Source organism: Lepidochelys kempii, chromosome 1, assembly GCF_965140265.1.
Source record: "Lepidochelys kempii isolate rLepKem1 chromosome 1, rLepKem1.hap2, whole genome shotgun sequence".
Lineage (NCBI taxonomy): Eukaryota > Metazoa > Chordata > Testudines > Cheloniidae > Lepidochelys > Lepidochelys kempii.
Window position 1 is genome coordinate 152,949,541 of NC_133256.1, and position 13,652 is coordinate 152,963,192.

Consider the following 13,652-nt stretch of genomic DNA (forward strand, 5'->3'; position numbering starts at 1 on the left):
AGCAACACACTTAAACACAGGCTGAAGTGCTTTGCTGGATTAAGGCTTAGACGACTAACAGATTTGTCTATGTTCGGTTTCTATGAAAATATACAGGTGTGACTATGGAGAAAAGGCTGTAATTCTCATGTGATATTGTTAAAAGAACCTTCTGTACCTCTAAAGAATGGTTACATACCTTACAGTATCTGTGGTTCTTTGAGATATTGTAGTCAGTGTGGATCCCACTTTAGGTGGGCATGTGCCTCATGCTTGCAAGATGAGATTTTTTTTTTAAATAGCAGTGTCCACTGGGTTGGCACATGCATTCCATACTTTCATTTGAGGGCATAAAAAGGCAGGGTGGCTGCAACCCTCCCTCAGTTCTCTTGAACTTCAAAGCCTGTGTTGCTGAGGACTCCAAAAAACAGGGATGGAGGTCAGGTTGTGGGATCCATACTGACTACATCTCAAAGAACCACAGCCACTGTAGAGTAAGTAAACATTCTTTCTTCTTTGAGAATATATCCGTACAGATCCCACCATGCGTGACTGGAAAACAATATCTTCTCTAGATGGTGCGATTAAGATGTGCCAGTCTCAGTCAAATGATGACTAGAGTACTTCTCTCCAAAATTTGGCATAAGAACTAGTCACCATATCATCAGTGTAACGCTTGTAAAAGTCACCTTTATATATCTCAGATACTGGCACATTTTTGAAGCAGGCTGAAGACACAGCCTGTGTCCCAGTGGAGTGCACCCTGACTCACTAGCTAACTGATAGTAGATGGAAATACTTTGTGACCCACAGAGAAATTCTCTGTGATGAGATCTGGCTTGACCTTTTGATGAGCCAGATATAGCAAGAAAGCAATGAGGAGACAGTCTAAAGGACTTGGTCCTGCCCAGGTAATAGAGCAAGGCTCTGGGAACATCAGGAAGAAAAGAAGCTACTTTTCGGAAGCCACACTTGATGCCAGGGGAGGACTGGAATGTTAATCATAGAATATTAGGGTTGGAAGGGACCTCAGGAGGTCATCTAGTCCAACCCCCTGCTCAAAGCAGGACCAACCCCAACTAAATCATCCCAGCCAGGCCTTTGTCAAGCCAGGCCTTAAAAACCAAAAAGGAAGGAGATTCCACCACCTCCCTAGGTAACCCATTCCAGTGCTTCACCACCCTCCTGAATCAACTGGTTCAGCTGAAACTCCAGGACACCTAAGGGATGAACTTGGAGTGCTGTCTAATTACCATCTTGTCCCTACTAAAGGATGTGTGAGGAGATTTGACTATGAGGTGCATGGCACTTGCTGACATTCAATGCAGAGGTGACGGCCACTAGAAAGACGTTTGAGGGTAGGGTGATGTAATCAAACAGTCTAACAGCAGCTTGAATGAAAGCTGTAAGAGCTTCAGGAGGAAGATGTTGAGATTCTACATAGGAATCAGGTCTCTAACAGGTGAGCAAGCATTCAGAAGGCCCTTAAGGAATCTCGATACTGACTAACGCCATTCCTGCCACAAGGGTGCCTGAGCCCTATGGGGAGGGCTGGCAGGCCTTTCAGTGATGTCAACCTTGGTCCTCAGAGGAAAGGTTTTTTGCTTGAAGGTGGTGAGAACGTACAACCTGGCGATGGAGAGAACAGCTAGACCTCCCCATAGGCAGTGCTGAGGAACACAGTGCTCTCGGTAGCAGCGTCTGCTGTCTCAGACTGGCAGCTGTCTCAGTACTGATGACGGTCATATTTTCCTGGCGGCTCATCTTCTGTTATAGGTATCAATGCCGAGGGGTGCATTGCCGGAGTCAATGCACGCTCACCAGCCCTCAATGCCATGTAGGGCTTGGTGGCTTTGTCCCCTGAGGCTTTAGGTGGTCTATCTTTATGGGAGGATACTGAGATGTGCCTGGTGTGTCTGCCTCTTTGTTTGGAGCAGCCCGTTTGGTGTCAGACTTCAGTATCAGAGGTATCTGTGGTACTGGTATGGTCTGATTTGGTGCCAGGGTATCAGTGCTGATGTTTGTGTTTGTGCCAGGTCTTTCCTTGGCATCATCTTTTCTGCACTTGTCTTCAGAGATGCTTGTCTGAGAGATGGTGTGTTGGATGAGCCTGGCTTTTCTGCTACCTGGACCATGGAGCTAGTCTCCTCAGGATCTGTTGATACCTTTATAGATTGCTCCAATAAATGAAGATTCCACTGTGTGTCTTGCAATTTGTGGGTTCTCATGGAGAATGAATGGCACACTTAACATCTACTAGGTATGTGGCATTCTCCTAAGCAGAAGAGCTGTTGCTGTATCCATCTTTCAATGGAATTAGCCCATTGCAGGACAGGCAGGGCTTGAAACCCAAAGGTTCTGAATCTACCATTTTGAGAAACCCTGTATGGGGGAGAGCCTGTACTGGGGGTCCGAGTATCAACCTTCAGTCCAGATGCATTCATATTGTTCACGGTAGGTGCATGTCCAAGAATCAGAAGACATCTGAGGGTTTTTTATGAAGGGTTTAAAGAAATTTAGCCAAAGCTAAGACCTAGTGCGTCAGACGTGCCTGCTTGCGTCCCCCTCTGCCCTTTATGCCCAGGAGCATGAGGTGGCACAGAGTGCATGAGTGGCCCCAACAAACATGGTTATTAAAAAATATTTTAATCTTGTGCATGAGATGCACATGCACCTAAAATAGGATCCACATGGATGCATACTCGAAGAAGAAAAAAATGATTAATGCTTATTTGAAAACTTCAAACCCTTTCTCCAGTAATACCAACTTTTCTGTTAAATAGTGAGCAGATAAACATTTTACTATGAAAAAATGAATAGTGTTTTCTTCATTAACCCAATGATTTATTTTACCTTTTACATCCAGTTCAGCAACGTATTTAAGCACATGCTTAAGTCAATCCCTTCTTCGTAAAAAAACAAACACATGCTTAACTTTAAGCATGTGTTTAAGTTTAATTGAATTCCACATTCTTAAGTGATTTGCTGGATTTGGGCCAATTGGGTAGGCAGAGGAGGATACGCAATATTTGTACTTCTGCTGCTGGAAAAGGATATAAATATTTTAACAGAGGAGGTGATAAGAAGGAGAATATTCATTTCTATTCATCCAGGTCAGGAACTCTGCTTCCAACAATTTTATTTAAAAAAAAGTAGACCCTTCCAACTGTGCACTTGGGTGGTATCCTTATGATAACTGTGACACTCTGCCCCATATTCATCACAGTGGTATAATGATGATATGATTATGACATAATTATGATGCATCTTGTGCAAATGTGTCATGTGAAGCGTCTATGGAAAAGTTATGATTTGATTAATATGATTATCCTATTTGTATGAATGTATCATTTTTGTATCTAGAGTTATGAATATTGACTAGGTATTTCTATAGCAAATGCATTTACTCCTTGGTAACACTCAAAGGTTTGTTTGCACTCAGGCTAGTCAGCACATCATGAATGGCCTAGTCAAGTGGAATGACCATTAACAAAGACAATGGGCCATGGAAAGGCTTTTCCTCACCTGGCAACACTTCAGCCAGCCTATGAATAATGGCTGCTATGACTCAGTGATGCATCCAAGGGCATGTGACCAGACCACATGATACTGAACTCCATTTTGGTACCATTTTGATACATTTTCCACAAACTGGACTGGGAACCCAGTTTGGAACAAAGGGGTTCCCACCATATGGAAAAACTATAAAAGAGGGACGTGACATCACAAAGGGGCCCCACTTTCTCCACAACTCGACACCTGAAGATACCTCTGGAGGAACACAGACTTTGAACTGGGGAAGTGCTGGTCCCAGGCGGGAAAGAAGGAAACCCTGCCTGTGTATGAAACATCAACAAACTGCTTGCACTATCTATCTGGGTGAGACACTGATTCAAATCCTGTGTAGTATATTAAGCATAGATTGCATTTTTGTTTACTTGCCAAGTAATCTACTTCGTTCTGTTTGCTATCACTTATAATCATTTAAAACCTACCTTTCTGTAGTAAATAAATGTTTTATCTTAACCAGTGTGTTTTTGAGTGAAGTGTTAGGAAATCTTAGCTCTGTTAACACAGGCGGGTACATACTTCCCCTCATCGAGGGGGGAGTGGATTAATTAATGATCTTGCATCATACAAATCCCTGTGCAGTGCAAGACAGTATAATTCTGGCTTTATACTCCAGTAGGGGTGCAAGACTGGGGAGCTGCGAAATTGGCTGGTGTCCCCATTGTTGGTCCATGAGTGGCTTAGGTAAAGCATTCAGGTGACTCAGTTGGGTGTGTGGAGCCACCTGCTTTTGTGTTGGGTGATAACAGAGCCCAGAGAGGCTGGCTGTGTGTCACCAACAGAGCAGAGGGAGAGGCCAATCCACCTGAATAGTTACTGGGAACAACAGTTCCAACAGCTTCCTAGCTTCATCCCAGGGTACAGCCTGTCACACTAACCTATAAGGTCCTGATCCTACCAATGGAACTTGATGGTACCTGTGTGGAGCACCACTGACTTCAAAATCTTCAGTGGGGTTCTGCATGGGCGTAGGGGTAAGCCAATATGGTTCCCTTTGTAGGACTGGAGAGACAAAATCTCTTTTGCAGTCAGAATGCTGCACAAATGTTCCACCTTAAAACAGTCTTCTATATTTGTTGGTCACCAAGTTTATTGTTTTACACTGTTCTATTTAAGTACCTTTCCCATTTACTAGTTTACACACTTAAAAGCATCTAAATTGAATTGCAATTGTTCTTTACTATTTGCAAGAAATCCAAATTTGGTATTAGCAGAGGATATTTGACATTTTCTGTTGTTCAAATAATTCACTTATTTCTGAACATAAGGGGTTTCAAAACCTAATGCTTGCACTAATCCACTGCTAATCATTACTAGTTGGAATATTTCTTTCTTTGGGGAAAAAAAGTACTTTTTGCCTCTTTTGTTATAATTCTGTCCTGATTCTACCTATGTATAGTAAGTCTACAAAAACTTTACTTCCTGTAAGTTTGATTTTTCAAGAGCTTTCAGCTATTTCTCCCATCACTTTTACAGCTTATTCACATGGTATCTTTTGTCCTTTACCCTACTTGAACAGTGAAAAGGAATTTCAGTTGTAACCTGGTCATTGATTTCTTCATAGTTGTTTCTGTGCATTTCCTATATATTACATAATTATATACAAAAAGCTAATGGAATGAGAAGTATTTTAAGTACAGAAACAAACACACACAGGTATTTTAGGCTCCCACAACCTTAACTTTGTCCCCTTGCACGTTTGCATTACAATGGGTACTTTCATTATTCGGTTATGCAATATATGTGAATATAGTGCTACAAAATAATATATATAAAAGCCTCTAGAATTACAGAAAAGCATGTAGTTTAAATATACACAAATACTCACATCCTAGACCCAGCATGCAGCCTGAGTGGCTGGGCTGTACATCATAGGCAGAAGAAAAGTCCTCCAAACTTAACAGTGCAGTCAGAGTGGTAATACTGGCCCTAACTCTGCCTCTAAAGAGTCACTTTTCTTAAAGCCAATACTTTGCTGTTGCTCTGGCTAGCCTCAACCCTGAGTATTTCAGATGTAATGATATTGTGATCAAATCCTCAATGTTCTCCAGCTGTAATTTTATTTATCATATTGCACCTGGCTCATTTTCTAGGCTAATAACTATAACAGACTTTGGCTGGGTAAGCTGCCCAATGAACTGTATTAGAGACTTTCTAGCAATAGCTCTGCAAAACAGGCTTCTGCTTCAATGGAAAAAGAGCCAGACAAAACATAAGAATAGCTGAGTAATTAAAATTCCCCATGATCAAAGTTCTGATTTCTTACAAGACCATCATATGTCAATATATTTTCTCTAAGAAGAATTGACTAAGAAAAATTAGTCAAAAATTGCTCTCCAGGCAGACTTGAGAGAGAGCAGGGAACAATTAGGTTTCAGTCAGCCATTAAAAGAAAAAAAAAAACCACTTGGACCACTAACACGCTAAAAGACAGAGGCAGGCCAAAACTGTCTTTCAGCTCTACCCCATGAAGCCTGCAAGTGGGGAAAAGTGCTACTTTCTCTTGATTTAACATTGTTCCCTAGTAAGGGGTCATTGGGAATTGAGGCAGATGTACAGATCTCCTTCTCAGTGCAAGACTGTGGAATTTGCTTGCACAGTAGTTTGTGTGATATTGCAGGGCCTTTAACATCTTGATATTTGACATGCCTGTTTAACAGCAAACAGACATGGACAGATAAGAATAACTCTCATAAGTAATGAAAGATGACTGTGATTGTCACAGGCTACCTGGCCCTTTAAGGGGAGTCAGACTCAGCCTTTGTCTTTGACCTAGCAGTTAGCCCCTGATATGGACTCAATTTAGGGTTGCCAGGTGTCTGGTTTTTGACTGGAACGCCCAGCTGAAAAGGAACCCTGGTGGCTCCAGTCAGCACTGCTAACCAGGCCATTAAAAGTCCAGTTCGTGGCACAGCAGGGCTAAGGCAGGCTCCTTGTGGCTCCCGGAAGTGGCCTGCATGCCTGGCTCCTAGGCTCAGAGGTGGCCACGGAGGCTCTGCGTGCTGCCCCATCGCAAGCGCCAGCTCCCATTGGCCGGGAACCTACAGAGTCCACTGATCCCTCTGCATAGGAGCTGGACATGCTGGCCACTTCCCGGAGCCACCTGAGGTAAGCGCTGCTCAGAACCCGCACCCTGAACCACCTCCCGTGCCCCCTGCCCCAGGTCAGAACCCTCCCCCCTCATCCTAACTCCCTCCCAGAGCCCGCACCCCAACCCCCTGCCCCGAGCACCCTCCTGCACTCTGAACCGCTCCGCCCCAGTCCAGAGCCCCCTCCTGCACCCCAAACCCCTCATCCCCAGCCCCACCCCAGAGCCCACACCTCCAGCCAGAGCCCTCACCCCTTCCTGTACCCCAACTTCCTGCCCCAGCCCGGAGCCCCCTCAACACCCCATTTCTGGTCCCACCTCAGAGCCCGCACCCCCAGCCCAGAGCCTGTGACCCCTCCCACACCCCACACCCTTCCCCAGCCCAGTGTAAGTGAATGAGGGTAGGGGAGAGTGAGCGATGGAGGGAGGGGGACAGAGTGACTGTGGGGGCAGAACCTCAGAGTAGGGGTGGGGCCTTGGGGCAGGGGTGTTCAGTTTTATGCGATTAGAAAGCAGGCAATCCTACCCCACTTACAATTAGTGATCCTAGATGTGGAAGGGTCAAGGAGAACTACATAAACAGGAAAGAGAACTGCAGTCAGAGGAGAGGACCAAGGGAAGAGGAGTAAGGCGAGTTCCCAGGTGAAGTCAGTCAGAAGAGAACTGGCTCGTGTAGGAGCCCTGAGACAAGGCCTGAAAGAAGCAACACAAATCCCAGAGTCCTCAGGCAGGGGAAGCAGGGGAGAAACTGGCTGGTGAACTGGGGTGGGGAGTAAAGATGAAGGCAGACATAGGAATCTAGCCTAGAGTTCACACCAGAATTGGAGGAGATTGTCATCCAAGTAACTTCTGGACTAATAATCTTTTTGGCCATTTAAAAATACAAGCGCTTCCAGGGGCTTCAGACAGCTGCCGAAAGTTGCTCCCCCTCCCACAGTGAAATCTGAAATAGAACTTCTCTGCTGCTGTGAAGTGATTGCAGGACAGGCTTTGCAAAAAATACATACAGGGGCTCCCTCCCACCACGGGAGGGCAGGGCCCCGACTCCCCCACCCTTCTGAGTCTATTTACTAGACCACAACAGGCCATCAAGGTTTACAAATTGGTTCTGAGCCCGAAAAGTTTGGGACTTTTGGACTGGACTAGATGATCTATCTAATGGTCCTTTCTGGCCTTAAAATCTATGGAAAAAGCTCAATTCTACTGATGCAAAAGTAGGAACAGAATCCAGCTTGCTGTCTCTTAGCCCTGCAGAATCAGCACAGGTAACAAATAAAAAGCAGTAACAACATACTCTTTTCTTTAAAGGCAGTGGATAGATTGGCAAGCACTAAGACGATCCATCCCCAGTCCACTTACACTGCTGCACCCCTTGGAACTAAGAGAAATCTAGCTGGGGGACAGCTGAGTCCCCATCTGGATCTTCAGCATCACTATCTCCTCCTCCTCTTCAATGTAAGCCTGGCCCCTGAACTTCATAGGAGTTCAGAAAGACAGTGTGGAGCATCAGCTCACTATGTGGCATTATGAGGGATCTTCACTCTACAGCAGCGGTGTGTGTAAGTGCACGGAGTGACTCTACGGTGAGCAAGTGGCTGGTGTAGGCGCATAGTGGCCATGGGATGAGGTATCATGAATGCATGTTACACAGCACATAGTTGCATAGATGCTGTTGAGAAGGTGTCACAGAATGAAATGACTGGGAAACACAAGGTTCAGCATGGGGAGAGACCTAAAGGGGTAGACAGAGCGTGAGTGTATGTGAAGAATATTACATGGGGAGTGTAGACAAAAAGTTGAAAAGGTGGAGAGGTGAGAAATAAAGCGTGTTGAGAAGCAGCATGGGGTTGAAATTAAAAAAGAGAATGAAAAATAATGATGAAAGGTGGAATCATGGGGAGCAGGAGGCAGAGAGGGGAAAGTAAATGAGGAAGAGAAAATGGACATGTTAGGGAAGATGGAGAGAACTCAGGAGAACTAAGGAAGGGAAAGGGAAAGATGAGTATGGACCACTTAAGGAAAGAGACGAGGGAGGAAATGAAGGGAAAGGGAGAAGAAAATAGATAGCGGTAGGAATACAAGAAGAGCTGAGTATAAAAATAGAAAGGAGGCGATAAAGAAATCTGATGATCATAGGAACACGGAAAAGAGAAAGTAGAGGAGAAGGGATAAAAAAATGGATAAAGAAACATAAAGAAAGGAATTAAAGCAACAAAAAGAAAAAAAACATTTATCTTAAAGATAGTCTTAAAAATATATTAATTTAAAAAAATCTTTGGCTGTCCTCCTCTCTGCCAAACCCATGCAGGGCCTCTCCACTAAGTCTTGCTAGTTCTTTTGTCCACATAGACTTTTTATTTAAATCTGCTTCTAGATGATGACTCACCCAGGGATAGCATGAGACACAGAGGAAGTCAATATGTTGGGTAAGAAGGTGCAGCATTTTACACAATCACTTTTCAGAGCAGTGCCACACATTAACAAGCAGCACAGCCACAAGCAGTAAAGTTATTTATAAAACGTTAATTTAACTATTCTAACAAAGTCCTACCACATCCCCTGTATGAAGCCACGTCTCTTTCTTTCTATTGCAACCACAAATGAGCTTCCCCCTTCTGGCTGATGGGAGGGCAGCCTTGCTCTCATTTCTGTTACCCTGCTGGAGGAAAGGCCACCCTCCCTGCTGTTTGGCTGCTGGGGGAGGGATCTCTACCAGCCTTCCCATTCAAAATGTGCGGTGGTGGTGGGATACCAAGAGATTTCTTTTCTTCCTTCCTGCATTGTATGCGGGTGGTTCTTGGAAGCTAACAGGGGTCTGGGAACTCTGAAGTAGTGTGGCAGGTCAGTTCAGGGGGGAAAAAAATCCACAAATGAGAGAGTGGGCTTAGAGAAACTGGAACATAAAACCATGACCTAAATCTGGTTAGGTGGCAAAAATAATTGGTGACCCCAAAATTTTAATACTGTGCTGACACCAACATTTTTAGCTGAAATTTCAGATTTGGAATTTGTTCCCTTTGAATTTGCTGTGGTTTGGGTTGGAACCACTCTCTCAGTGACTCAGAAAACTAGAACTTCACTCCCTCATCCCTACAAAACTTATTTGTTTTGACCAATATCATCTATTTGCAGGTTCTGGAGGCAATTGGGTTTCAGCCTCTCTCAAAGCATGCCGTTAATTTGTAACACAAAAAATCCTCCCCGTTCTTTGATATGATTCTTTAAATATATAAACATATATGGCATACAGGCAGATTAGTTTTATACATATAAACAAATGTATCTACATATACTACATAACACACCAACATGAAACAAAACAAACAATTCTATCATGCAAAGTCAGTAAAAAATGTCATTAAAAAATATATGTCTAGTACGATAATAAACAGCTGCTACTCAGGGAAAAATCCAGTATTCCCTGATAATTAATTTGGGAATCAAGCTACAAAAGTTAGACATTTTGTCCTTTTCTTAACAACACTTAATGGCATTTTTATTTGGGTTGTAAACTAGAGTTTAGATTATATATTATTACAAATACTAAAACCAAAGAATATTAACAATTTTTAATACTGCCTCTCAATTAACGTATCACATTTTACTGGAATAAATTTTAATATTGATTGCTCAGCTTTGAAAAGTTATGGACAGAGTTACTACCATATGCATGGGCTGTTCTAATTTTCTTCTGCAGGCAGTATTAAAACTGAAGCATGACAAGCTAAGGAGAAAAAACCTGAGTTTTAAACATGCACAGCCACACACTTAAACAGAATGATAAGCCTTACAGGAAAATGAAGGGGTACCTACTTTCTGCTGCTAGAAGTCCTAGTAGGAAGGCAGCATTTGGACAAACAACAACAGTATGATGATTTCAGAAAAAGCAAGTTATAAAGCTGCAACTTGGCACACTAATTTAGCCACAAATAGTATGAACAAACTCAAGACTTTTTTTTTTTTTTTTTAAACTTTGTATGTGAGACAAATGGCACTTGAAAAAAAAACATTTGGGATTGGGGTAGGTAGCACATTTGCACGCTGTCGGGTATCTGAAACTCTGATATTCGGACACTGGCTGCTTTAGTTTGTAAAAGTAGTATTCATAGAATATTGCTGTTTTGAACTATTTTGTAACTCATTCAAAATATTCTTATTGTAAATGAAGCATGTTTTAAGTTTAGTCTTTAGGATGCAAGTTGATTATTGAAAAATTTTGCAGGTGTAATACTGAGTCCAATTTATTTTATAAAAATGTTAGAGATTAAAATTATGAGGACCATTTGGAAAACAAACATTTTGTTTCCACTTTTAATGAGTAGCATTCAGGCACACTGATGCTATGAAATTAATGTCAACTCCACGTTAATAAAACACACTCAAATAGTTGAAAGAGGAATAAAAACATAACTGAAATAGGTCTCTTTTAAGTAGTCAAACCCAACACCAGTAAACAGAACATTATGAAAATCCTAACAAACATTGATACTGTACAGGACATCAGAAAAAAGATAAAGTAAAATTCTCAATGAGTGGAGAACATGTTACACTTTCTCCTTCAATTTCTATGATTTCCTTCCCCATTCAAAACTTTTTATGGTACACAGAAGCAAGTAAGGCAAGAAAAGACAGTCAGACTTTGTAATTGTATTAATATTATATTTACTACTATCACTTGAATTTTTCAAACACTGATAACTAAAAATTGCTAAAGAATTTGCAAAATTGGTGATGATAATTTAGCACTTTTAACCCTTTTATATATTGTATTGTACCTGGTAATGATGGAAACCACTAGTATTTGAATTGCAGACTAAGACCTTAGCCTAGAAACACTTATGCAATGAGTAGTTCCATAGAGTTCCATGGGACTACTCAAGTGCCTAACATTACTCACATGCATGTCTGCAGCTCTGGAGCCTAAGTCTAACCATTTATCCTTCTCTCCCACAGTGACAGGCTGGAAGGTTTGGCTTTCTTTCTTTTCTCCTTTCAGTTTTAATGATCAAGAGTTTAATCATCAAGAGTTAATATTGCTAAATTTCTATAATTTACTATGACAAAATAGATCCTAAAAGAACAAATATTTACCCACAATAATCTTGAGGCAAAAGTCATTTTCAAATTGCATTTATAAACAGAAGCCTATATGAAGCCATTGTCATGCCATTTACGCAAAGGATCCAGAAACCCTGATGTGGTCTTAAAATGTCAGCTTTATGCTCTGTGGGAAACTGCTGCTTGCATTAAGTTAAACATTTACCACAGACCTCAGAAAGCACATAGATAGATACTCAGGAAATAATGCAAAAAGCTGTACAATGCAAGCTGAACATGTACACTTGGTCAATCACCCTTTTAGATACATGCTGCTGTACCTTCTTTGTGATTTAAAAGCAACAATAGTAAATTGTCTTACAAGAAAATCCAGTACTATTTGAGATGGACAAAATAACTAATAATGAAATACGAAGTCATTAGTGTGCCTCTCTCACCAACAGAAGTTGGTTCAATTAAAGATATTACCTCACCTGCCCTGTCTCTCTAATATCCTGGGGCCAACACAGCTATCACACAACTGCAAAGAACGTATGAAGTCACTGTGAAATGACTAATGACCCTCACAGTGCATGAGCACTACAACTGAATAGCTCAAATGCGTATTTATAAGTCCTCCACAATAAAAGATAAAGTATGCTTTTCTTTAAAAATCAATTACCTGATTTTCAAAGTTGGTGAGCACCCATTGATTTCAGTGGGTTTTGCAGTTGCTCAACACTTCTGAAAGTCAAGCTACAAAAAGGTGCTTGGAAGTGAAAAAGTTAGAGCTGACATTGTTATCATTATGGGCTTTTCTATTTATTGGCTAAACACATGGGCTTACAGTGGGGCGTAAATCCTGAAATTTTGAATTCAGGTAAAAGACTTAAGTATCCATCATCAGCAAAATCTCTTTCCAGTTCACCTTCCAGAGCTAACACCAGTTCAAGCAATTCCCTGACCTTTTTATGGTCTGCTGCCCAGTAGATGACCAAGGAAGTTGACTTAGCAGAAATGAACTGCTTCTTATTGTAGCTACATCATGTAAAAAGAAAAACAAGGTTTTAATGTTTGTTAGTGCAAGGGTCTTTTATTTTTGCAACACTGACTCTCACATAACATTTTGAAGGTGTTAAGTATTAGAAATATGTGTTTGTCCCTTAACTTTGAATAAGAAACAGTCATAAAATGTCTAATTTTAGTAGCTTGCTTTATTTGTAGTAGGAGTTACTGAATGTAAACATTCACTGTTAAGGAGGCATTTTAATTTAACATGTATCCAAGAAAAATCTGTAAAGCTACTATTTTATTATTCTCCTTCAAATTCGTCAAGACTCACTCCTGCAATTTTACCTACAGAACACTGTCAGTTGATAACAGCTAGGCAAGTGGCAAGCTGCAGATAACCTACAAAGCTGCATAATTTTCGTATTGTTGTCTCATCCTCTCTCTTCTGCACCTCCTCCCTGTATGTTTGGTTCATCCACCTGTTGCATCTGGTCATTAGAGGAGACATGCTGATGAAGGAGGGAACAAGTCATCCCAAACAGGACAGGACATTAGGGAAATGATTATGTATTGACCAGTGGGCTGGCTGGACCAAGACCCACTGCAATGTCCAGTGAGCAGGAAAGAAAGGGAGATTTAAAGTGGGGGGAAATAAACCATATAAAACTAGCAGTGTCTCCCTTTTCATTTCTATTTGATTCACTTATACGTTTTGCCATTGATCACTGGACAGCACCCAGTGTAATCTGGCATCTACTGGAGAATTGCCTATTTGCTGAATACAGTGCCCTAAACTCTGAAACTGTTACTCTATCAGTATGGGGTGGAGGTTCAAAGTGCCCCCATACCTTTGTAGTAGGGCCCACCTTCATGGAGGGGAGAGCAATGTAACAGATTGAAGTGGATGAAGCATGGAGCTGAAATAGGGTAACCAACTTTTCAAAAGGCAAAACTGGGACACGTAGGG

At 41.8% G+C, this 13,652-nt stretch overlaps 1 protein-coding gene across 17 annotated transcripts in view; it reads right to left on the minus strand.

Annotated features, from left to right (window-relative positions):
- CASK (calcium/calmodulin dependent serine protein kinase) overlaps positions 1-13,652 on the minus strand; it is a 425,127-nt gene that overhangs the window by 114,532 nt on the left and 296,943 nt on the right. For 13 of the 17 annotated variants that reach the window (XM_073358759.1, XM_073358793.1, XM_073358785.1 and 10 more), the window contains one exon: positions 10,451-10,468. The exons of the other annotated variants lie outside the window; for them this stretch is intronic. In XM_073358759.1, coding sequence (XP_073214860.1) covers positions 10,451-10,468 — 18 coding nt within the window. The remainder of the gene's footprint in view (positions 1-10,450; positions 10,469-13,652) is intronic. 17 annotated transcript variants of the gene reach the window in all.